At 47.7% G+C, this 25,984-nt stretch overlaps 2 protein-coding genes and 1 long non-coding RNA gene across 4 annotated transcripts in view; 2 read left to right on the top strand and 1 right to left on the bottom strand.

The window, feature by feature from the left end:
* The window catches only part of Fbn3 (fibrillin 3), a 68,478-nt gene extending 64,986 nt beyond the window's left edge, over nucleotides 1-3,492 (top strand). For both annotated transcript variants that reach the window (XM_040731507.1, XM_040731506.1), the window contains 2 exons: nucleotides 120-270; nucleotides 2,678-3,492. In XM_040731507.1, coding sequence (XP_040587441.1) covers nucleotides 120-270; nucleotides 2,678-3,001 — 475 coding nt within the window. In that variant the 3' untranslated portion in view covers nucleotides 3,002-3,492. The remainder of the gene's footprint in view (nucleotides 1-119; nucleotides 271-2,677) is intronic.
* Nucleotides 3,493-6,181: 2,689 nt separating this feature from the next.
* Nucleotides 6,182-16,474, bottom strand: Ccl25 (C-C motif chemokine ligand 25). The gene is made up of 7 exons (XM_005085291.4): nucleotides 16,456-16,474; nucleotides 16,028-16,077; nucleotides 15,794-15,916; nucleotides 11,333-11,450; nucleotides 11,119-11,240; nucleotides 9,046-9,142; nucleotides 6,182-6,642 (listed from the first exon to the last, which is right to left on the bottom strand). Exons 3-7 carry the CDS (start codon nucleotides 15,864-15,866, stop codon nucleotides 6,609-6,611), a joined length of 444 nt encoding a protein of 147 aa, XP_005085348.1. The 5' UTR covers nucleotides 15,867-15,916; nucleotides 16,028-16,077; nucleotides 16,456-16,474; the 3' UTR covers nucleotides 6,182-6,608.
* Nucleotides 16,475-23,050: 6,576 nt separating this feature from the next.
* Nucleotides 23,051-23,709, top strand: LOC121133983. Its single transcript, XR_005870992.1, has 2 exons — nucleotides 23,051-23,093; nucleotides 23,379-23,709. It is a non-coding gene; the product is annotated as an uncharacterized LOC121133983 (long non-coding RNA).
* The last annotated feature ends 2,275 nt before the right edge of the window (nucleotides 23,710-25,984 follow it).

Here is a 25,984-nt window from a genome sequence, read left to right as displayed (position 1 = left end):
ACACGCACATTTGCATGGTGGTGTCTCTGCCCGTGGCTCAGAATGGGGTGTGATGGGAGATGGTGGGGGAGATGCTACCAGCCTGCTTCTGAAAGTTTCCCACATACCATCTGGCTCAGACACTGCATTTCCAGCCCTGGCATCAGCTCTGGATCTCAGGCCGCCGCAGATGAAGAAGAATCGCTCTCACCTGAAGCCTGCTATGAATGCAAGATCAATGGCCTCTCACCTCAGGACCGACCGAAACGCAGCACCAATGGAGGCCCTCAGGTGCCATGGGGACCACACTGGGTGGGCCAACTAGGGTGCTCTCTGAGGGTGTCTGAAGGAGGCTGTGGTCCCTCAAGAATGAACACTAGGTCTAAGAATGTAGCTTAACTGGTAAATTACTTGCCTAGCATGCATGAGGTTCAGGGTTCAAGCCTCAGCACTGCATAAAACTAGACATCCTCAGCTCTTTAGTACATTTGATATTAGCCTAGGTTACATGAGACTCTGCCTCATAAAAGGGAAGAGAAAAACAGGCAACCATTAGACTACATGTCTCAGCTCCTCCCTCATATCATGGTGTCCAGGGCTTTTCTGGGAACACATCCTTAGGCACCTTACCTCATTCCTGTGACAGTTAAGGCTCCTTCTAGACAGATCCTAAGCAATCTGTAATAAGCAAACAGGGGGGAGGAAAAAAAAGCCCTGCCCTCATGATACTCTGATGGGGGAAAAATAAGTATTAGGCAAAATGTAGCTTGATTATAACATGAAAAAAATGATCCATGTAGCAAAGAGAAATAAAGCCAGAGTGGGGTGGGCATGTTAGGTCAACATGTAGCTAACTAATATGAATGGATATGGATTAGTTTATCTTCTGTTTTCTTCAGTTGGTTTTTCCTTTGTTTAAGAAAAAAAGTTTCCATGTAGAAATTATCCCAGATTTACTATTTGTGGCTGTATTGCTGGTCCTTGGTTTTCTTTATTCTTATTTAAAATGTTTTTCATTTTACATACCAACTCCAGTTCCCCCGCCCTCTCCTTCTCCCACCCACCCACCTCCCTGCTTCCCACCCGTGGCCCTTGGTTCCCAAGATGATTGGAATTGTTGCCAAGGGTCCAGGGCTGGACACAGCATGCTGGGAGGGAGGGAGGGATTGCAATGAATTTGCCTGTAATACCACTGTTTGCCAGGAGGTGTCAATAAGAGCATATGTCTGAGCCTTTCTCCTCAGAAAAGAAAGATTTCCCAGAACCAGGGGCAGAGGGGCTGAAATAGCTTTCTCTCAAAAGCAACAGCAGATCACTCCACAGGCATGTAAATGAGGTGAAACAGACATGGCATAACCCGTGGGGGGGGGGGGGCAGTAAATACAGATAACCCTTTGTGGAACCAGATTCATCACCCAGCCTGGGGTGGCCTGCCAATTGGCTTTTGAGGGTACTGTCCTGCTGCCAGGACCATGAAGGCACTTCAGAAGAGCTCAAATAAAGAAGAGCCTGTCATCAGTACACAGGGTCCACTCAGAGAGAGCCAGATACAGGAAGTATAGTGGAAGCCAGCGGAAGGCTCTTCTGAGGCCTCTCCTTGTGCTTTCTGTCCTAGCTGGGTATTCTGCTTGTATCTCCGTAGATTCTAGCATCATTTTGGAGATGTAGTTTTTGTTTGTTTGTTTGTTTTGTTTTTCCAAGAAGGCCCTTGGTTATAACACCAGTCACCTGGGCTGCCTCTGAACCACCTTAAGGCTCCTGAGCCAAATGTTACCTGCCTGACCTGTTTGCTGGGCTTTCAAAGCAAATCTTTGATTCCCTACCTGTTGCCTTTTTGCTTTGTTTTTGGTGTGTGTGTATCTGTAGGTGTCTGTGTGTGCATGTGTGTCTATACATCTCTCTCTCACACACACACACACACACACACACGCACACACACACACACACACAGAGAGAGAGAGAGAGAGAGAGAGAGAGAGAGAGAGAGAGAGAGAGAGAGAGAGGAGATGCATACACATGCTCTAGTAAAGTACAACTGGACACAAGACGTTAACACCATTGTCTTACAATTCTTCTCCACTTTTTTAATTCTATTATATGTATTTGGAGGTGGTAGTGATTGCATGTGTGTGCATTCATGCACAAGACATGGGTGCGGAAATCAGTGACGACTGACAGGAGCTAATTCTCTCTCCTTCTCCACGTGGTTCTAGGGAATCAAACTTAGGTCCTCGGGTTTGGTGGCAAACGCCTGTACCTGCTGAGCCATCTGTGGACCCAGCTCCACTTATTATTTGAGACAGGATCTCTCACTAACCCTGGAGCTCACCGTTTGACTATACCATTGGCCAGCAAGCTCCTGGGATCCTCCTCCCGCTGCCTTCAAGTGGGAGTGTAGGCATGTGCCACCACACCTAGCTTTCTGTGTGGGTGCTGGGGATCCGAATTAGATCCCCATGCCTGCACAGCAGACACTTTACTAACTGAGCCGGCTCCTTAGTCTCTCTCCTCTTGGGTTTTTTGTTTTGTTTTATTTTGCTTTGTTTTGTTTTTCCGTCAAAGAACCAGATTTAGCCTTTGCTGTTACGTCCTCAGCCTTAGCTGAGCTCAGCCTTGTATGCAGACGGCTAGACAAAGAAACCAGACTTGCATCCTTATTTACACAGTCTCTGACAGTTCATTTGGTCCCTACCCTCAGGTGAGCCTGGCTACCCTTGACCCGGAAGTCCCCTTGACCTTGAGTCTGTACATCTCACACCTGAGCCAAGTCAAGCATATCTTAGAATTTCGACCAGCTCTTGGGAGTCTGGAAGGCCAGATCCGTTACATTATTGCCAGAGGCAACAACCAAGGCTTCTTCCGCTTGAGTCACCTGGATGGCTTCAGCTCCCTGCAGCTGGGAAGTGGGAGACCAAGACCCGGCAAATATCAGCTGGAGGTGGTGAGTATAGCAGGAGCTCAGGGCCAGCTAGAGCCAGCAACCCCAGCCTTGCGGCTAACAGTCCGATTACAACTGCTCTAGCAGAAAGAAGCTTCAATGTGCCTAGAGTTCCCATGGCATCTGAAGTGGAGATTCTGGAACTGGCTAGAATTGATTTTGGGGGCAATGGCTGACCAAGTTGAACCTCAAAACACTATGACCTCAGATGAACCCAACCTATGCAAGCCTGGGGGGGGGGTCCCAACACCTCAGCCTCTCCTGGACTCGGCTAGAAGTCTCAGCATTCATCCGTCCACCCACAGCCAGGGTCAGCAGGAGGGACCCCTGGTGTTCACTGCTCCTTGTCATCCTCAAGCTTAAACTTCAGGCTGCACTATGACTCGCCAAGAGTGTTGGTGGGACATCGGAATAGTGTCTCGGGTGGGTGTGGGTATCATCCCTCAGAGAATGAGAATGGGAAGCCTTATCTCCTACATCTTGACAAGCAGATTCATTCCCGAGAGCCTGGGCTAGGTTCTGAAGACACTTTTCTATTGAAACTGAAGACACAATAAAGTCCTCTGGGGATTAAATCTGCCTGTGTGTTCTCAAATAAATAGATGCTATCTCCTCCAACAAAAGCCACACACACACACACACACACACACACAATACGAAACAACACAACCCACCTACCCACCACTGCCCCCCAAAAACACAACAAAAACAAAACTATAGTTAAAGAAGAGCTTGAACACGTGATCCTCCTGCCTCCACCTCCTCAGTGCTGGATGGTGGTCGAGCAATGCTACCACACACAGTTTTTGCAAGTACAAGATGAAAACCAAGACTTCATCAAAAACACAACTCGACTAAATGAGCCATGTCCCTGGTCCCTAGAAGTAACTTTTGTTCTAACATGTGGTCTTTGGCCCCAAATCCTGACACAGAGCTCCAAAGACCTCTGGATTTCCTGTGCGTCACTGAATTTCCTGAGTGTTTCTAAGGCTGGTCACAAGGAAAAGTGAGCCATTGATTAGACGTCTGCTCCACTCTTCAAGCTCCAAACAGGGGAGAGGGACTGAACTTCAAGTTAATAATCAAGCAGGTGTGTGGAAACACCTCCATAAAAATATTGAACTGTGAGGGCAAAGAGTTTCCAGATTGACAAGCACATTAGTGTGCCAGGAAGGTGGTGCATCCCTGTGTGTGACACTTTCCCTGGGAAGACGTGAGCAAACATCTTCTCACCCCAGATAGAGAGCTGCTATCAAGTAACAGTGCCACCAAAGTCCAACTTAACAAACCAATGGGCTTTCTGGCCTTACTTGCAGCAGCATGAGTGAGAGCTCACTTACTTAAGCGGCATGAGTGAGGGCTCACTTGAGCAGCATGAGTGAGAGCTCACTTGAGCAGCATGAGTGAGGGCTCACTTGAGCAGCATGAGTGAGAGCTCACTTGAGCAGCATGAGTGAGGGCTCACTTGAGCAGCATGAGTGAGAGCTCACTTGAGCAGCATGAGTGAGGGCTCACTTGAGCAGCATGAGTGAGGGCTCACTTGCGGCAGCATGAGTGAGGGCTCACTTGCGGCAGCATGAGTGAGGGCTCACTTGCGGCAGCATGAGTGAGGGCTCACTTGCGGCAGCATGAATGAGAGCTTACTTAAGCGGCATGAGTGAGGGCTCACTTGCAGCAGCATGTTTGACTCAAAGGCAGCTGCATCACTGATTGCCCATCCTGTCCCGAGTGCCATCTCACAAAAGCTGCAATCCTGGCACTCTCTGCAAGGCCTACAAACTGGAGTCTCCTCTCCTCGGCGGTCCTCACTGCTGCTTGTATAAGCTCTTCTGGTAAGTGGGAGGGACTTCTGACACCTGGGAGCCATGACTTTCTGACTCTAAGGAGCCTCCCTCCAGGATGAATATGGAGACTACAGGACAAACTCAGGTGTCAGCCCTGACCTCACACCATGCAGGGCCTCACGCTCACTGCTGCTGACGGCCATAGCTGGTCTTCTAGGGGATCTCCTGTCTCCCCCATCTTACTGTGGGAGCTCTGAGGTTACAGACATACACTGTCACATCCAGTTTTGCTTGGTTCTGGGGATCTGAACTCAGGCCCTCACACTTACACAGCAAACTCTTTATCCCTGAGTCATCTCCTGAGTCCTGTTTTGGTTTGGTTTTTATTTGTTTGTTGTTTGTCTGTATTTTTTATAGAATTTTATTATTTATTTGTCAATATACCACTTCAGAGTTTCTTTTTTTAATATTTATTTATTATGCATACAGTGTTCTGCCTGCATATAGAAGAGGGCACCAGATCTCATTACAGATAATTGTGAGCCACCATGTGGATGCTGGGAATTGAACTCAGGACCTCTGGAAGAGCAGTCAGTGTTCTTGACCTCTGAGCCATCTCTCCAGCCCCTTTGTCTGTATTCTGGGGCAGGGCCTTGCAGTGTGTCCCAGACTAGCCTCAAACTTACAATGCAGCCCAGGCTGGCCTCAAACTTGTGATTATCCTGCCTTAGACTCTGTAGTAGTTTGAATGTAACTGGCCCTCATGAGTTCATACCAAGTGGTACTATTAGGAGGTGTGGTTTTGCTGGAGGACTTGTGTCCCTGTGGAAGTGGGCTTTGAGGTCTCATGTATTTCAAACTGCACCCAGTGATATAGTTCACTGCCTGTTGCCTTTGGGATCAAGATGTAGCTCCTCTCCTCTCAGATCCTTCTCCAGCACCATGTCTGCCTGCATGCTGCCCTGTCCTGCCATGATGATAATGGACTGAACCTCTGAACTGCAAGCCACCCCAATTAAATGTTTTTCTTTGTAAGAGTTGCTGTGGTCATGGTGTCTCTTCATAAACTCCTTCAGCAACACCAATCCTAGATCATCCGTAGCCTTTATAGCATTCTACAGAATAACCAAGAAATGTAAGAAAAGTGCTTCCCTGAGTCCTGGGAGCTGATAATCTAGCAAAAGTGGCTGAAGAAAAAGAGGCGGTCACAGGTAAACTTGACTTATAGCAGGTAACTTGGAGTACTGGCACTAACCTCCTGAGAGCACACCGCATACCAGACATCTCTGTGAGTGATTAGGTTTTTGTTGTTGTTATTTGTTGTTGTTGTTTGCTTCTCTCTATTTCCCCGGCTGTCCTGGAACTCGCTCTGTAGACCAGCCTGGCCTCGAACTCACAGAGACCCGCCTGCCTCTGCCTCCCTAGTGCTGGGATTAAAGGTGTGCACCACCACCACCAGGCTCAAGTAATTAGTTTTTAATGGGCTTTAAACGTTTTTATTTTTAACTCTTTAACCATTTCACATATGTACACATTTTGACCATTTTCACACACACTCATCCTCCTCTCGCCCCTCTCTCCTATTGGATGCCTTTTTCCTACTTCCATACCTCTGTTCTTTTGTGTGTGGCCCACTGCATTTAATTAGGGTTGCTGGCATAGACATGGGTGGTGGAGTATATACTGGAAAAAATACTCCCCTCCCCCAGCAATCAACAGCCAGTAGCTCCCCAGTGAGGGGTGGGGTCCTGTGAGCCGCTCACTCATCCATGCTGAAACATTGCTTAGTCAGGCACTGGTAACTGTAGCCTTTGTGAGTTCATGAGTTCAGTGGCCACTTCGTGCTCAGGAGATAGCACCTCAGGGGACTCCTCCCGTCTTCCAGCTGGTGCTCACTCTTGAGTAACTTAGTTGTTCATCTTTCTGGTCATCATCGCCACCCTGTGAAATAGACAGTGTTAGTATTGTCCCCCTCCTACAGATGGGAAAACTGAGACTCTGGGAGTTAGAGTTGTCAAGGGGTCAGTCTCATAGAGCTGTGCCCTGAACCTGCGGAGCCAGGTGGGACCTGCATGTCGACAATGTCAGAACCGAACTGAATTAAATCACAGCACACCCTACTGGCATCTGCTTGATTCAAGAGATCTGGCATTCAGTGTGTCAGGTTGAGGACTAGTGAGATGGTGAAGCCTGGTGACCAGAGGTTAATCCCTGGGGTCCATAGGGTGGGAAGAAAGAAGTGAAGACCCTGTTTCTTTCCCACCTGGTCCCACAACTGTTTAGTCCCAAATAAACACACAGAGGCTTTTATTAATTATAAACTGTAGACAATAGCTCAGACTTCTATTGGCTAGCTCTCTTTTAATTATTAACCCATTTCTATTAAACTATGCATTGCCACGGGACTGTGTCTTACCTGTAATGCTCCAGCATGTTACACTTTCAGTGGCTACATGGAGTCTCTCTGGCAACTCCTCTCTGCCTTCCTCTTCCAAGCATTCCTAGTCTGGTAGCCCCGCCTATACTTCCTGCCTGGCTACTGACCAATCAACATTTATTAACCAACCAATAAGAGAAGCATGTATACACAGCATACAGAAGGCCCGCCCCCATCAAATAAGCAACTCCCAATAGTTGGCTCTAACTTCCACTAGCTCGCAGTGGCATACACACATACCCAAGAGCACTCATGTGCACAGGCGCACACACACACAGTGTGTGTGTGTGTGCGCGCGCGCGCGCGTGTGTGTGTGTGTGTGTGTGTGTGTGTGTGTGTGTGTGTGTGTGTTACATTGACACCAAGCATGGTGGCATATGCCTATAACTCTAGGTATTTTAGAGGTTGAGGTAAAAGGAGCTAAAATCCAGCCTTGGCTACAGAGTGAATTCAAGGCTTCTCAAAATACAAATTATAAAAAGGCTAGGCAGCTGGGGAGATTGCTCAGCAGTTAAGAGCACCGACAGTTCTTCCAGAGGATATGGGTGCAATTCCCAGCACCCACATGGCAGCTCACAACTGTCTGTAACTCCAAGATCTGACAACCTCACACAAATGTGCATTCAGGCAGAATACCAATGAACACAAAATAAAAATAAATTATTAAAAATAAAAAGACTGGGTACCTTGGTCCTGCCTCAATGAGATGATGGGACAGACTTAGTAGATTTTCTAGAGGAGGCCTTGCCCTCTCCAAGGAGCAGATGGGAGGAGGAGGGAGTGTGGGGAGCAGGAGGAGAGGAGGGAGGGGCAACTGGGATTGAAATGTAAAACATGAATTAAGAAAAAAATTAAAAAGATGGGGGTTGCTTACTAGCCTAGTATGCACAAGGTCTTGAGTTCAAGCCCTGTAGTAGAAAGAAATAGGAGATAGGAAGGAAGGAAAGAAGGAGGGAAGGAAGGAAGGAAGGAAGGAAGGAAGGAAGGAAGGAAGGAAGGAAGGAAGGAAGAACTTTCTTATGGGGCTGAAGAGATGGCTCACCAATTAAGAGTGTCTACTGTTCTTACAAAGGACCAGCCTGGTGCTCCATATTCCAGCTCTACATAAACTAGCATGATAGTGCATGCCTGTGACCATAGTGCTTAGCTGGTGAAAACAGGAGAATCAGAAGTTTAGGAGCATCCTTGGCTACACAGGGAGTGGGAGGCCAGCCTGAGATACATGAGACCTGCTTGGGGAAAGAAAAAACATAAAACAGAAAGGAACAAAGAAGGAAAGTAGGAAGAAGAAAGAAAGGAGAGAGAGGGGGAGAAGGAGAGAGAGAGAGAGAGAGAGAGAGACAGAGAGAGAGAGAGAGAGAGAGAGAGAGAGAGAGAGAGAGAGAGAGAGAGAGAGAGAGAGAGATAACTCGATAACTCTGCAGTAAGGACATTTGCCATCAAGGCTGACAACCTGAATTCTATCAGAAACCCACATTGTGGGAAGTGAGAACTGATTCCTGCAATCTGTCCTCTGACCTCCAGCTGGAAGCATGGTTTGTGCAAACGTGTGCATGCGCGCGTACTCTCTCTCTCTCTCTCTCTCTCTCACACACACACACACACACACACAGTGACTCAATCAGTGTAAACACTTTTAAGGAAAAAGAAAGAGAGAAGGAGGGGAGGAAGGGATGAGGGGGAAGCAAATGTGAGTGGCGTGGGAAGACACTTTCTGTTTGCTTACATTGAGCAACTCTTGGCCCACTCCCCTGGTGTGTCACGTTAGCATTTACATGAACTAGGATCCTTGCACATGAATCTCAGGGTGAGACCACACAGCCTACAGCGGGCTTCCTGCTCCTGGGGGTAGACCCCAGTCAGTAAAGTGGTAGATGGAGGAAGGTCACATGACCAAGAGTCCTTACCTAGAATGGCCTAGGGTGGCATTCCTCATGCTGTGACTGCTGGGGTTCCCCACCCTGGACTTTGCATGATTTGACTTCTTTCTTTCTGTGTGAGAGCCTGTTGGAGAATGGAGAGAGAAACAGGTGAGTGTTCCAATAGGGGCCGTAGTGATGCGTCAGAGGTTAAGAAAACTAGTCGCTCATACAGAGGACTGGGGTTGAATTCCCAGCACCTACATGATGGCTCACAACCATCTAAAACTGCAGTTCCTGCAGACCCAACACCCTTTCCTTGCCTCCTGAGGCACCAGGCCTACTTTTTGTACACATATATAAAAGCCAACACTCATACACAAAATTAAAATAAATGGGTTTTATTTCTTTCTTTTGTTTTTTCAAGACAGGGTTTCTTAGTGTAGCTATGGTTGTCCCAGAACTTGCTCTGTGGACCAGACTGGCCTCTACTCGCAGAGATCCGACCACCTCTGCCTCCCGGGTGCTGGGATTAAAGGTGCACAACACCACCCTGCTTGAATTAAACCAATCTTTTTTTCTGATTTTTTTATTTACATTAGAAACAAGCTTGTTTTATATGTCAATCCCAGTTCCCTCTTCCTCCCTGAATTAAGCCAATCTTAAAATGGCAAATATTTTATGTTTTTTCTCATTTGTGGTTCCTACATTTTATATAGTCTAATAAAATCATGTCTGTGCATTAAAGTAGAAACGAAGTGAAACTCTCCAGGGAAATGAAATAAATGGGTTAAGAAAATGTTAGAAAAGGAGTACAGGGCTGGAGAGATGGCTCAGAGGTTAAGAGCACTGACGGCTTTTCCAGAGGACCTGAGTTTAATTCCCAGCAGCCACATCATCTCACAATCATCTATAATGAGATCTGGTGCCCTCTTCTGGCAAGCAGGCATACACGCAGGCAGAACATTGTATACCCAATAAATAAATAAATCTCTTTTTTTTTTTTTGTCACAACCTGCAATTCTACAACTTTATTTCACAGCTCTGTGGGGGATTCTCATTTCAAAACTTTATTAACACACAGGTGCAAAAACAGCTCCCCCACCCCGTACCAGTTAGGTCTGTGAGATCCCATTGTTTTCCTTTATGCTTTCACCCAGCCAGTGTTTTGTTTTTTCCATTGTCTTTTAATTTAAATTAAAAACAATCTTATTTTACATACCAATTCCAGTTCCCTCTCCCTCCTGTCCTCCCATACCCCCCACCAACCCTCCATCCCACCCCCAATCCACTCCCCAGGGAAGGCGAGACCTCCCATGGGAGATCATAGATCATCAAAGTCTATTACATCATTTGGGGCAGGACCTAGGCTCTAAATGTATCTAGGCTGAGAGAGTATCCCTCCATTGGGAATGGGCTCCCAAACTTCGTGCACCAGGCATAAATATTGGTTCCACTGCCAGAGGCCCCATAGACTGCCCTGGCCTCCCAACTGATATCCACGTTTGGACCTATGCTGGATCCCCAGCTGTCCAATTGGTGTCCTTGTGGGAGCAGGAAGATCTTAAGAGCCAGGGGACCAGGAAGTTTGCAACAATAGACATGCTAATGTAGTTGGAGGCAGGTGGAGTCCGAGAGGCTCCATCCCTAGACTACTCCCGTTCTGAGAGTTGGAGAAATGGTCTTCCCCATAGAAGAGCACATAGATTGGTTATCCAATACAAAATGCTCAGCCCTGAAACATACATATAAGTAATATGCAGACCGATCAGGTTAAATTCATATGTTTAGTACACACAGGCACACACACACACACACACACACACACACACACACACACCAAACAGAGATGTTTCTTAGTGGTGGAACACTTGTGCAGCATATTCAAAGGTCTGGATTCAGTGCCCAGTACTGAAAAGGAGGAAACGTGGGAAGCTCTTGAGGAAGGATTCCTGAGGTTGACTGCTGGTGTACATGAACTGGACGTTGGTGCCACTGACTGGCTGTTCCCTCCATCTCTGGCTCGCTAGCAACTGACTCTCTTTGAAGAGGAGTAGGGGGCATCATGTTAGCACGCTGAGCTGCTTTCCTCCCTCAGCTGCTGGCTGGGGTCTTACCTACCTGATGTGCTCTTCTGAGGACTGTCAGCTGTCTTATTCCTAGTGCTCAAGATCCGCATTGCTATTCTCGCATCCTTGTCCTTCGGGTTCACGCACACCGGGCCTTTGTGGCGGAAGTAGAATCTGCAGAGGGTGGAAAGGTGGGTGCCAGGTTAGGGCGTGAGGATCTAAGGCATGAGTGACTCTCGCCCAGCAACACCCAAGGTCCTGCTCACATCACAGCACGTAGGTTGCAGCTTCCACTCACTTCCTGCCACCGATAATGCCTAGCACGCTGGAGAATATTCCACTTGATCCTGGGTTGGTAACCCAGGCAGCAGTCTTCAAAGCCACCTACAGAAGCAAGTGAGATGGCTCAGTGAGTAAAGGTGCTTGTCACCTATGTTCAATCCCCAGAACCCACAGAGGAGAGAATCACTAATTATCTTCTGACCTCCACACGCTACTGTGTGTGTGTGTGTGTGTGTGTGTGTGTGTGTGTGTGACTAGGTCATAGGCCTTAAGTGAAAACCTAACACTGTTATTCTAATAAATGGACATAGTAATAAACTGTCCCCTACATTCTTATCCATATACTCCTAAGTTATAACCTCATCAGTGAAGCTTCTTTTTGTAGCAGATAATAATTATCCCAAACTGACCAACATTCAGCATAAGAGACTGTGGAATTCCCAACTATAAACAAGACATCTGTATCAGAAAGGGAGAACAAACAAACAAACAAACAAAAAACGAAAACGAGACATCTGTATCATACTCCCTCCCCACAAGGTTCAGGGATTATCTCAGAAGAGGGGGCAAAAAAATGTAAGACTGGGAGGAAGAGGGCATCTTCAGGGACAGTGTAATTGGTGGGCATGATGAGGTCATTGCACACGTCAATCATGGCCGCTGTGATGAGTTCACAGACCCACACAAGATCAAGACAGCCAGAGGCCCAGCCATGGGTGGATGGGGGAGCTTATCTCTAGGGCCCCTGAGAGTTATTTGCATAGACACGCCTCTCAAAGGAGAGTCTAAAGCTGGGAAGGTTGCTGCTATCTGAGGAGCTATTGGAAATTGATGGTCGCTAGGAGAGGCTCCGTTTTCTTCAGGGGCATGGTCCCTGAAAGTTTACCCCTGCTCAGCCGGGAGTTGGTGACACACCCCTTTAATCCCAGCACTCGGGAGGCAGAGGCAGGTGGATCTCTGTGAGTTTGAAGCCAGCCTGGTCTACAGAGAGTTCCAGGACAGGATCCAAAACAATACAGAGAAACCCTGTCTCGGAAAAAAACAAAAAAAGACTATCCCTGCTCTAATTGATGGTCCTTCAACCATTTACATACAGGCAGCATTAAGTGGACTCAGTGGGATTAAAAACAGAGAACATGAAGTCCAGTGGGGAAAGTGGTAGGGGGATAAGGGTGATAGTGGAGGAGAGAGACTAGGGAATGGATTTGATGAAAACATATTTGCATATATGAAATTCTGAAACAAAAAAAATCACAAAAAAGGTACCTGCAACTAGATGACCCAGTCAAATCCATGACTCCAGGGGCATATCACTGGCAGGGGCAATCAAAGATGTGAACACACGTGCGCGCGCGCGTGTGCGCGCGCGCACACACACACACACACACACACACACACACACCCCTTCTAGACACAGAGGTCAACAGGCTACATGGGAGATAAGGAAGCATAGCTTCCTGGATTGCTCTCAGATCTTGATATAAGGATACTTGCAGGAATTATGGGTAGGTAAAGAAACAGTCCAAGGTGCTTTATGTTTCTGCTCTGAGGTAGAGGACAGGTGCACACTTGGGGGGCCCCCAGCCCAGCCCTACTTTCCTAAAAATGGTTAACCAGACATTGAGACACGTGTACGTCTGTAAGCCTTGCCAGTCTGAGTTGCATGAGACTGTCTCAAAGCACTTGAATTGTGATGAGGACTGTAACTCAGTGAGTAAATGTTTGCCTAGCTTGCTTGTATGAGGCCCTGGGCTGGGTCCCCAGAACTACATAAGGCAAGTGGGGGGGTCCATGCCTGGAACCCTAGCACCTGGCAAGTGGAGGCAGGCAGATCAGAATTTCAAAGTCACCTCCTATATGAGACCCTATATTCATTTTAAAAATTAAAAATTAGGTGGGTGTAGTGGAGCGTACCTTTCATCCCCAAACTCAGCAGGCAGAGGCAGGCAGATCTCTGAGTTCCAGGCCAGCCTGGTCTACAGAATGAGTTCCAGGACAGCCAGGGCTACACAGGGAAACCCCGTCCAAAAAAAATTTTTAATGAAAAAAAAATTAAAGGCCAGATGTGGTGGTGCACACCTTTAATCCCAGCACTCAGGAGGCAGAGGCAGAGGAGAATTTCTAAGAGTTTGAGGACATCTTGGTCTACATAGTGAGTTCCTGGACAGGAGTTATATATAGTGAGACCTTGTCTTAAAAAAACAAACAAAATACATACACACACACACACACACACACACACACACACACACACACACACAAAGAAATCTGGGGCCAGATAGGTAAAGGCACTTTCCACGAAGCCCAATAACCTGAGTTTGATCCTAAAGATCCACATAGTCGAAAGAAAGAACCAACTCCTGCAAGTTGTCCTCTTTTCTCCACATGGACACTGTCACACACAGGTCCATACACATGCACATAAAATAAATAAATAGATGTATTACGTAACTGTCGGTTTTATTCAACTTTCCTGAAGAACTCAGCCATGTGCTGGCCTGTTCCCACATAAAAACAGCTTAAATTCCTTTCCCTCTCTCTACTCATCTTAGAAACTGCTAAAGTTACCTGGTCGTTCTTTGTTGGTTCCCCTAAGGAAAGCTTGAAAAGTTCTGCTAGATACCAAATATCCAGACAACAGATATAAATTGGACCTAGTGTCTCAGGGGAGTTTCAACCTGGTAGGGGAGGCAGAGAAGTTACCTACACAAGAATATGTGCAGGAGCTGGGGGGAGGGGTACCCAGGAGAAGGAGATGATTCTACAAAGTTCTGAGAAGGAGAGAAGTAAATGAATAAGCAAACAAAACAAAACAAAAAACTTGGACCCCCGTCACAAAAAGACAAACATGAGCCTTCATCCAGTGGCTGATGCAAGCCAAGGCAGACACCCACAGCGAAACACTGAACTGAACTCCTGGAATCCAGTTGCAGAGATGGAGGAGTGATGAGCAAAGGGGTCAAGACCTGGCTGGTAAAACCCACAGAGACAGCTGACCTGAACAAGGGGGGAGCTCATGGACCCCAGACTGATGGCTGAAAGGCCAGCATGGGACTGATCCAGACCCCCTGAAGGTAGGTGTCAGTGAGGAGGCCTTGGGAATCTGTGGGGCCTCAGGTAGTAGATCAGTATTTATCCTTGGCATATGAATGAACTTGGGGATTCCATTCTACATGGAGGGATGTTTTCTTAGCCTGGACACATGGGGGATGGCCTAGGCCCTGCCCAGGGTGATATGACAGACTTTGTAGATCCCCCATGGACAGCCTTACTCTACCCAGGGAGCAGAGGGGGTATGAGGTGGGGGTCGGGGGCTTGGTGGTGGGTGGGGGAGGAGGAGAGGGAGAGGGAGCTGGGATTGACATGTAAGGCAAGCTTGTTTCTAATCTAAATAAAAAAAATAAAATAAATAAAAACCTTGGTTCCTCAATCTAGCCAGCCTTCAAGGTTATCTGGGAACCCCATCTGCCAAATCTTGCCTCTGGGGTTCAAATCTGAGATAAGTAGAGCCCAGTGCAGTGGTTCCAGGAGAGAGCTCATCCTCCGTACCATCCCTCCACTTTGGCTCTTGGGGACAAGGGGCACCGATGTAAGATAACAACTGGGGCTCCAAGGATCCTTGGCAGGTGTTTTCCTACACTGGGGGCCACTTCCTCCCAGGATCAAAGGGCAGAGGCTGGGCCTGGCTCTGATAGCAGACTGTGTGGAAAGAGCCAAGCCTCCCTCCTGGAAGCCTGCACCTATAGGACCCAGTAGAGGAGCAGACAGGGCAGAGTAGGATCCTGGGTCCTCAACCTGACCTGGAACCTTGTTTTGACACCTACTGAGACTCCTTGTTTCTGAGATAAAGCACCCAGTGGCAAGACTCTGTGGGGATGTCCCGTGCTTTGAATTGGCCTTGAGTGACTGAATCCTCAAGTATGAGCTTCCCAGTGGGGTGAGGAAGATGCCAGAAATGGTTCCCTGACCACCAGGCTGCGAGTATTTTTCGCTGGATTCATTCCTACTTGGCAAATGAGGAAACTGAGTCCCACAAAGGCTCTCAGTTAGACGACACAGGGAGGAAAGGCAAGGAATGCACTTCGGAAGATCACCAGGGTTTCCAGCAGAGCAAGGGCATCAAAAGGCATTCCTGACTGTAAATACATTTTCCCCCAATTGGAAGTCACCCTCTGCTTCCAGCAGCCCCTAAGTCTCCTGAGTCTTGCAAAGGAAGCACTCCAGAGGGAAGGGGTCCTGAAATAAGTAGCTGGGGACCCTTCATCTCTACCCATCCAGCCCCAGTAGTACCAGGAATTCTTGCTGTACCCAGCCTCTCAAGAGCTGCTGAAGAAGGCAAAGGATACAGAATCGGTGGAGATTCTGACAAGTGGGGAGGGACAAGTGAGACGGGAAAGCAACATCTGGAAAACTGGATCAATGAAAGTGTGGCTGAGGGCCCGTACCTTGGGCATGGACGACAGGCACCCAGGCCCCAACAAAGCAGGCGACCAAGCAGGCTAAGAGCCACGGGTTCATGGTGCAGGCTAGGTCTCCTCTCCAGTTGCCTGACGGTTTAGTGGGGCCACCTACGGAAGTGGAAGGGAAGGATAAGAACTCCAGTGTCTCAAGCCAATCCCCGGGACCTCTGAAAGAGAGGCAGGCGACAAGGTATTTGCTCTAGTCAGAGGCGGACTCACCAGTGCCGTTGTGATCCCGAGGGCTGGTGCCTGCGTGTAGGGTGCACAGCCTGCGGGATCAATGGACGGTTGCCTTCACCCTTATAGTCAAGCCCCACCCTGCAGTGACCTGCCCTCTCTCTGGTCTCTTTCCCTCCTTCTGCTCCTCCCTCCCACAGACAGACCAAGCCCTAGCTTGCATCTGTCTCTCCAGGTTACCTGTCTCATGAGCCTTGAGGTCACCCCTATTCTCAACCAGCACCTCCTCCCACTACCTTATTACACGGGGTCCAACACTGTCCCCAGCCCTCTCCCCTAACAACGTTTCAGTCCCGTCCTCTCATGCATCCCTTTAGAATTAACTGCCTTTAGGATTGTTTTGTCACTTTTAAATTCTCTACTGTTTTATACATGGGGAGGGGGAGGCAAACACACATACCATGGCATACCTGTGGGGTCAAAGGACAACATGTGTTATCTCCTTCCACCATGTGGGTCCCAGGTGCCTTTATCCACTGAACCAAGGAACCATCTTGCCTTTTCTTGCTCTGTTCTAGCCTTAAACGCGCATGCTCCCACATAAATGCGTATAAATGCTCCCACATAAATGTGTAAAAGGCCGGTGGGAGAGGGAACTGCACTGTTAGTCCCTCTAAGCCTGGTCACCTGATGACGCATTTTTCCAGTTCATCCATTTTTCTGAAATTTCAGAATTTCAATTTCGAATGGCTGAATGAAATTACAGTTGATGGTGCACTTTTTAAAATGCATTTATTTGGGGTTTGGGAGCACGGAAAGCACAATGTGGACGTGGAGATCGCGGGACAGCTTTGGAGGGTCGGTGGATCAAGTTAAGGCCATGAGGCTTAGTGGCAGGCACCTTTGGCCATCTCATTGTTGGAAAGGTACACTTCCGATGGGGCAGTAAGCGACACGTGAATTTTCCCCAATATTGTACTGCGAATCATCCCAGCAAAACCGTTTGTTTTTAACAACCACAGCACTGAAAAGAAAGAAATGCTCTGATTTGCAACGTGAAGGCGGGATCCAGGTGAGGGCGTCTGCCGTCTGCAGTAAGCAAAACAAGATTCACTTAGAAAGCGTTTCTTCTTTCCTTTGGTTAACATGACCCACTGGGGGATGGGGAAAAGGGTTTCAGAGGATCAGACGGGGCGGGGGGAGGAGCGGGGATGCCTGCCACAGGACCTCACAACTGATGGCTTTTAACTTTGTATCTCCCGCATCCGAGGCTGGCTACCCCAGTCCAATCTCTGGGAATTTCTCACACACTGAACTAATTTCCCGGCTCTATCTAGTCTTACTCAGTCGGGGCCGACCCCCACCCCGCAGTCCCTCCCTCCCCCCCCCGTAACCGCAGGTAAGTGAGGCTTAAAGCCTGGCTGGATGAATGGAGCTCAAAGCTGCGTCCAGGTTTGGAGAATGGCACCAGGGGGCGAGTTTTAAGGAACAGCACTTGAAGGTGAGACTTGATGGTGGACTTTGAAAGGGCTTGATGGGTAGAATTTAAAGCCGGTGTGTAACAGGGGAAGTACTGAATAGAAGAGCTCGTGGCCTAAGGCAGCGCTTCTGAGTGGGGCCACAGCACTAGCTGGGGAGGAACCCAGCAGTCTTTTTGCAGAGGAAATGCAAGTCTCCACCCTTATCCCCCAGACTCATGAGCTTCTCAGGTTCCTAGGCCTCTGGATACGGGTGGGTGAGGCTGGGCTGGGACGCTGCGTGGCTGTTGGCTTGGAGACGCAGCGTGACAAAGCAGCCAGCTGGCTACGGCCCATTTCCTCCCAATACCTGCTGAGGCCAAGTCTCTCCGGGAGCTCCTTGAAATGTGCACCCCCTTTCCCAACTTGAGGATCAGGGCTTGCCCCGCTAGCAACCTTCATGGGGAAGAGAAGAGGGCATCTAAGCAAGTAGCTTTGGACAGGCACATGTGCTTGCTCTAGACGCAGGTGCAGGTGTGTGGGCAGGAGACAAGCTGTTCAACAGCTGCAAGGCTGTGAATTAAAGACAAAGTTCTAGGCTGGGGACGTAGAGTTGGCAGAGTGCTAGCCTAGGATGCATGAGAACCGAGGGTCTAATGCTGCCACCGCATAAAACTGGAAGCGCACATCTGTAATTCCAGCATTCGGAGATACAGGTGCAGAAAAATCACAAGTTCAAGGCCAGCCTGGGATTTATGAGTCTCTCTCTCTCTCTCTCTCTCTCTCTCTCTCTCTCTCTCTCTCTCTCTCTCTCTCTCTCTCTCTCTCTCTCTCTCTCTCTCTTTCTCTCCCTACACACACACACACACACACACACACACACACACTACATGGGTTTGGTACCTGGGTGGCTGAGACATCCAACTTTAAGGTCTGTCTGCACTGCAGAGTTCAGGGAGTTTAAGAGCAACTTAGTGAATATCTGCCTTAGTAAAAAGTGGGACCCAGTATCAATCGGGGAGGGGTCAGAAACGCTACAAATTCTAGCACTGGAGACGCCAAGGGAGACTAACCTTAGCTGCGTAGTGAGATTCTCCTCTCAACAGCAAGAACAACAAAAACATTGTTCACATGAGTGGTCCTCCCATGGTGGAGGGCTGCAGAACAGAGACCTGAAGTTCATCCGTAAAGATGCAGGTATGGGCACTACCTGAGCACCCTGGACTGAAGTAAGGGTTCTCCTGGAGTCACTTGTGCATGTCAGACTCCTGAGGTTCTTGTGATAAGAGGCTGGCAGCCCTGGCTGCCTGGGAGAAGCAGCCCGGAACCTGCTTTCACACCTGTTCAGCTCACAGGGATACTCCACATACCTGTGAGCCGGCCCTGGCTCACCTTGTGCCAAGCAGCCTCTTGTGGTTTATTTTCTTTTCCATTTTTCATACGAGTGCATGTGGGGTGCTTGTGTGTGTGCATGTGGGAGTCTGAGGTTGATAGCAGGAATCATCTTCCTTTGTTTGACTTTATTGATTGAGGCGGGATCTAGCCATCAAGCCCACAGCATGCTGATGTGGCTGGTCTCAATAGAAATTGCTCCCTAGCCATTTCATTGTATTCCTTGAGACAGAGTCTCTCCAGTCCAGGATGGCCTTGGATACCTGATTCTTCTGCCTCAACATTTAAAGTGCTGGGATTGCAGGCACGAACCACCAGGCTTAGTTTATAAGGTGCTAGGACTAGAACCCTGGATTTTGTGCACAGCAAGCCCCATTGTTATATGTTTGGGTTTTTAATTTATTTTTAAATCAGCATGCAGAGTATTGGGTGTTGTTACTGTGTGCAAACTTTAAAATATCTCATTGCACTATTTTGTGTGTATGTGTGCGGGCATGTGTAAGACAGGACAACCCACGGGAGTTGGGTCTCTCATCCCATCATGTGAGTCTTAGGGATTGAACTCGGGTCGTCAGTCTTGGCAGCAACCCAACTCACTGCCTCACTACCCCCTTTCGCTTTATTTTTAAACTTATTTTATGTGTGGGTGTTTTGCCTGCAATTATCTGTGCACTGTGTGTGTGCCCAGTGCCCGAGAAGGCCAGAAGGGGTGTCAGATTGCCTGGGACTGGAGTTCCAGAAATCATGTGGGAGCGGGAAAGCGTAAGCACTGACCCATCCCTCCAGCCTCTTGGGGGTATCTTAGAGGTTATTCTTATTATTTTAAATTATGTGGAGGTGTGTGTATCTGCCTGAAGATATGTGCACGCCAGTGCAGGTGCTCATGGAGGCTAGAGGCATCTCATTCTAGCACTTAACAAGTAGAAACAGGAGGACCAGGAATCCAAGACCATCCTCAACTACATAGTGTTTGAGGCCACCCTAGCTACATGAGACCCTCTCATTAAATAAGTAAGTCAAGAAGTGAGCAGATAAGCAGAAAAATAAAAGTCTCCCTGTTGACAGGCTGGCCTTTAACAATCCTCGTGCCCCAGCCTTTGGGTAGCTGGGCTTTAACCGGCAAGCACAGCAGTGTCCAGCTTCCAAGTGGTCTTTTTATGCTTGATTTTTGTTTGCAGTGTTGGGGACAGTACACAGAGCCTCGAGTGTGCCAGGTTAGCACTCACCACTGAGCAACACCCCCACTTCCTCTCTGCTTACTTCAATCACTCCAGAGTCATTTTCCAGGTAACTTGGGGCATACCTTATGCCCCACAATCCTCCAAAACCATTTGAACTAGGCCATCCCAGGCCCATCTACCTTAGCCTGCTCCTTTGTGTGTAATCTACCACAAGGCTCTTGCCCTTGTCTCCCTCTTCCTCCCTCCCTCCCTCCACCCCTCGAGGGGTCCTGGATGGTGTATGACTTGTCCTCTCCTCTCAGGAACACAGAATAGCAAATCACCTTTACAATGTCAATCACAAGACCTGTTGGGCTCCTCATACCTGGAAGGATCAGAAAGTTCAAATTTAAAATCAGGTGCCAGCCAGGCTTACTTGGTTATGGCTATAATTCGGGCACTCAAGAGGGAAAGGGAAGGAGAGAGGGAGGGATGGAGGGACGGAGGAATGGAGGGACGGAGGGCAAGAGTTCAAGTTCATCCTCAGCACATAGTGAGTAGCTGGGCTACTTGAGTCCCTGTCCTAAAAAAACAAGCAAGGACTGGGAGATGGCTCTGTGGATAAAGGTGTTGGCCATCAAGTCCAACAACCTTCCAACAACCTGACTTCAATCCCCAGAACCCACATGGTAGAAGGAAGGACTGATTTCCACAGGTGTGCTGTACATGCATATATGTTTCACACACACACACCAAAAACAAACAAATAAACAAGTATACAATTTTAAATGAATAAATATTCTTTTTAAGGGGAGGGGAGCTGGGGAGGTGGCTCAGCAGTTAAAAGCACTTACTACTCTTACAGAGGACCCAGGTTCAGTTCCCAGCACCAATATGGTGGCTCACAACCATCCACAACTCCAGTTTTAGAAGATTCAACACCCTCTTCTGATCTTCTTGGCACCAGGCACACAGGAAGTGCACTTACATACATGAAGGCAAAACACTCATATAAATAAAATAATTCTTAACAACAACAAAAAAAGAAGATTGGCTGTATGGCTGTATTCTGAGAAAAACTACAAAACAACAACAACAAGGAGGGTGGTGTGGTAGAAGTGGACAGGAGCATATACTACTTTTCCAGAGGACCCAGAAGTTTCCAGCACCCAAGGTGGTAGACAGTTCACAACTGGCTCCAGGAAATTTGATTCCCTCTTTGGACCTTTACAGTCACTTGTACACACACACACACACACACACACACACACACACACACACACACACAGGAGCTGGAGAGAAGGCTCAGCAGTTGCACACTGCTCTTACAGACCATCAGAGTTCAGGTTCTCAGCACCCAAGCTGGGCATCTCACAACCATGCGTAGCTCCAGCTCTGGCCTCCAAGGGCACCTTGCAGATGCACACACACACACACACACACACACACACACACACACACACACACACTGGGGGCTGAGGAGAGACCAGTGCCACTCTTTGGATGGGGCTGGACTCATATCTCCTGGGGAATGGAGATTCACGGGGCACATGCTTCTTGGCTCTACTTCATTTCTAATATATTTTAATATAAGACTTTAATTCTTAAAGAACTTAAAACAAGGTATCCTGATCATCTCTCATCTTCTCTTTTTTCTTCAGCCTGGGACCCCCAACCCACGGGGGAAATGCTGCTCACGTTCATGGAGGGTCTTTCCTCTTCAGTTATCCGTTTCTGGAAGCAATCACACAAATTCAGACATGTGTTTCCATGGTGATTTTAAATCCGGTCAGGTAACCATTAGAATCAAGCATCACCGGGTTTTTAGGAGAGGCCAGAGAAGCAGTATCTTAGAGGAAGTTGCCAAATGCAGAACAGCTGGAGAAGGAAGCAGGGCCGGGGTGGACAGTGGCTACTGAGGCGGGAGGGGAGCAGTGTCATGTAGATGGGTCCCGAGGAGCTACTGAAGGGATTTATTCAGCCAGAGTACAGCTGTGGTCAAGCCTGCGTCTGTCTCCTGAGGTCACGTGGAAGATGCAGTGTGCTAGGACATGAGAATGCGGCCCAGTTAGTAGAGTGCTTGCCTAGCATATATGAAACCCTGGCTCTGACCCCTGCACTGTATAAATCTAGGTGTGGCCACACACACCTGTCATCCCAGCACTCAGCAGGCAGACTCAGGAGGACCAGAAGCTCAAGGTCATCATCCCCTGCTCCATAGTATGTTTGAGGCTAGCCTGATCTACACAAGACTCACTCCTACCCCTGATGTACTAGGGGGCAACCCTAGGATGAAGAAACTCAATACTCAGGTGAAAAGGGGTGGCAGATTGACCCAGAGCATGGAAATAGGAAAAGCCCAGAGTGTCCCCTACTGCCACCTACTTTTCAAAAGTGGAAATCTAAACAATTTGTGCATACCAGACACTCACAGGAAGGGACCCTTCAAGGTCATTGATGCTGACAGGTTTAGGGAGAGCAGAAGTTGACTTGCCTATAGTCTGCTGCCCAAGTTGTGCTTGTTAGTTTCATCAACTTGACACAATCTAGAATACCCTGGAAAAAGACACTCCATGAGGGGTTGACGTATCAGGTTAGCCTGTGCGAAGATCTGTCTGGGGTCATCCTCAATGACCTAATTGTCGTGGGAAGGTCTGACCTGAAAGTTGACATCAACATTCTCGCAATCTGGTACTGGGGTCTGGAATATTCCTAGAGAGCTGCTGGGCTTCAGTCTATGTGGGAAGTCAGTTCTAAAACCAGGAAAGCAAAACCTCAGCAACAGTATAGTTAAACTTGAGACGATGAGAACAAGCAGACGAAAAGCAAAAGTTTCCCTCTTCCATTTCCTTTAACATGTGCTGCCACCAGAACATGTGGCCCAGATTTAGGGTCTTCCCATCTCAAATGACCCATTCCAAAAAAAAAAAATCGCTCAGAGGCTGTTGGGGAAGTCCTGTTATTTGCCTGTGCATTTGTCAATAAAGTACTGTCTGGCCAATAGGGAATCTAGATAGGAGGGACTAGGAGTCCAGGAGGACTCTGGGTAGGAGAAACACAAGAGAGTCCATTGGGGTAGGAGCCTGGAACTATTCTCCGGTAAGAAACATACTTAGATTAACAATTATGGGGTAATTACTTAAGTCAGAGCTAGCTAGTAAGAAACAAGCAAGGCCAAGAGCTTCATAATTAATATAGCCTCCTGTGTGTTTATTTGGGACTGATGCCAATCTAGAACCAGGCGGGCGGGAAGGCTCCTCTCAAGGAAAAAGCTTCCCTTAACAAGAGGCATGCCCAGCTGCTTGGGTTTTAGTTGGTTCCGGATGTAGTTAACAACCAGATTAGTTATTATACACCTCAAGCTGACCTTAACTCTCTACATAGCTAAAGACGGCTTTGAGCTTTGAACTCACTACGTACCCAAGAATAACCTTGAACTTCTGATCATCTTGCCTCCCAAGTGCTGGGAATTGCACACATTCACCGCCATGCTTGGTTGATGACAGTGCTGCAGCTGGAACCCAGGACTGTATGCATGTCTGGAAGCACTCTATTTAGCTAGAGAATCTGTTCTTTTCTCTACCACCCTGTGTAATGAAGTCTCAAGAGACCCTGCTCAAGTTCTGAGATGTCTCTGCCCCTGCCCCTGCCAAACACCTCATCAGTCATCTTCATGTTGCTGTGACGAAATACTTGATAAAATGAACTTAAAGGGGTAAAGAGGTATTGTGATTCCTTTGCAGAGGTTTGTCTCTCTGAAGAGATGAAGAAGTCACTTGTTTTGTTGCTTGGAGCGGTAGTGAGGCAGGAGAGCATGGTGAGGAGCAAAGCTGCTCAGTTCAAGGTGGTCAGGGAGGAGGAAGGGAGGAGTTGTAAAAAGAGCCTGCAGATAATGTATACTCCCCAAGAGCCAGTGGTAGTGGCACCTGATGCCTATAATCCCAGTACTTGGTAAGAGAAAACAGGAATATGAGTTTAAGAGCAACAGGGCAGCCTCGGCTACACAGCAAGTTTATTGGGCTTATTTAACAGGCATGAGTGAGGGGTTATGTGAGCAGGAACGGGGGTGACTGACTCCAAGAAGACACACTGGAAAACCTTCACCCAACATGGATGATGGTTTCCCCAATAGCTAAGCTACATGGATCGTGCCATGCTCAGCTAATCTACCCATCCTATATACTCTAGCACCCCCTGCGACATAATGCTTCTTGTCATTAGGGCAGAACTGCACGTAGATGGCTGAAAGAAGCAACTGGAATCTTTTGCAAGCCACCACAACTAATCTAATGACTATGGTGGCTGTTTGCTTGAATACTGAATGAGAACAAGATGGATGAATTGAGTGTGTGTGAGTGTGTGTGTGTGTGTGTGTGTGTGTGTGTGTGTAATTCAGGTCTTGGGAAGCAGAAAAGAGAAAAGGGAACATGGCTAATTAGAGGCTAGCCTGGGCTATCTGACAAGTTCCAAGCCAACCTAAGCTACATAGCGAGACATCTCCATATATCACAAGAAAAAAAATTTAAAATGAGGGGTAGGGGCTGGAAAATGTCTTGGCAGTTAAGAGCTAGTAACTGCTCTTCCAGAAGACCCAAATTTGATCCCCAGCTTCCAAATCAGGCCACTCATAACCTTCAGCTTCACCTTCAGCTTCAAAACACCTTTGGCCTTTGTGGGCACCTGAACTCATGTGCACATATCCTATCCCCATACATACACATAACTATAAATAATAAAAATAAAAATTTTAAAGAGGAGAAATAACTCCGTTGGCAAAATGCTTGCCATACAAGCACAAGGGTCTGTGTTCTATCTGTAGAATCCATGTAAAAAGCCCAGTCATGGAGGTGAGTAACAGGCAGATCCTTGGGGCTCAGTTGCAAGCCACCCACCCTAACCTCTTCAGTGAACCCCAGGGCCCAATAAGAGAGCATTTCCCAGTAAATAAAGGTATATGGCAACTTTTAATCTCTGTACACATATACATGGGCACCTTCATATACACAAGAACACAAAAAGAAGAGTTAGGTACAAAATAAAACAGAAATCCGAAAGAGAAAGTGATAGTGGCACCATATAATAGTTAGTTGAACTCTTCAGAAAGTGGTGATGGCCCGAGTGAGTCTGCATAGATGAGGGGAGGATGAAAGGGTGGTTTATTGATTTATAGTCTACTCGGGAGTAGCCAAGAATGAATGAGGTCACTGTCCGTAAGGTCCAGGGCAATACGGGTCACTTTGTGACCCAGGAAACAAAAGTTGTGGGACTTTGCCAATCTTAACGGCAAAGAGATAAAATGTCCATGACTGTGCTTGATGGAGACACACTGTAATGAGTATTAGGGGTTGGATCCAGAGGAATTCTGTAGAATTGAGCTCTCCAGGATGGCTCGGCTCAGTGATCTAGGTTTCCCTTCTAGCTGAAATAATATTTTCCTATTACATTTATTTATTGTTTGTCCACGTAAGGAGATCTGAGGACAACTTGCCCAAGCCAGTTCTCTCCTTCCACCATGCCGGTTTAGGGGATAGAACTCAGGCAGTTGGGCTTGGCAGCAAGCACCTTTATCTGATGAGCCATCTCAGCAGCTACACACACACACACACACACACACACACACACACTTTAGAATCTTTATGTGTGCATACATGTTTAAGTGTGGAAGTCAAATGACAACCTTGGATGTTGGTTTTTCCCTTCCTACCTTGTTTGAGACAGGTCCCTAGTTCATTGTTGCATATTTCAAGTGTAACAGTTACTTTTCTGTTGCTGTGATAAAACACTATAAGCAAAAGCAATTTATAGAAGATAGTTTACTTTGGCTTATAGTTTGAGAGGACTATGTGTCCATAAGAAGGCATAGCCACAAGATCAGGAAGCTGGCAGTTCACGTCTCAATTGTAAACAGGACATAGTATGGAAAACCCAATGGGGCAAGCCTGTAGTCCCTCAAATCCACCCCCAGTGATGTACATCTTGCAGCATGGCTC

This window comes from Mesocricetus auratus, unplaced genomic scaffold (assembly GCF_017639785.1).
Source record: "Mesocricetus auratus isolate SY011 unplaced genomic scaffold, BCM_Maur_2.0 Super-Scaffold_100025, whole genome shotgun sequence".
In the NCBI taxonomy this organism is placed as follows: Eukaryota; Metazoa; Chordata; class Mammalia; order Rodentia; family Cricetidae; genus Mesocricetus; species Mesocricetus auratus.
This window is presented reverse-complemented; position numbering and strand designations above follow the sequence as displayed.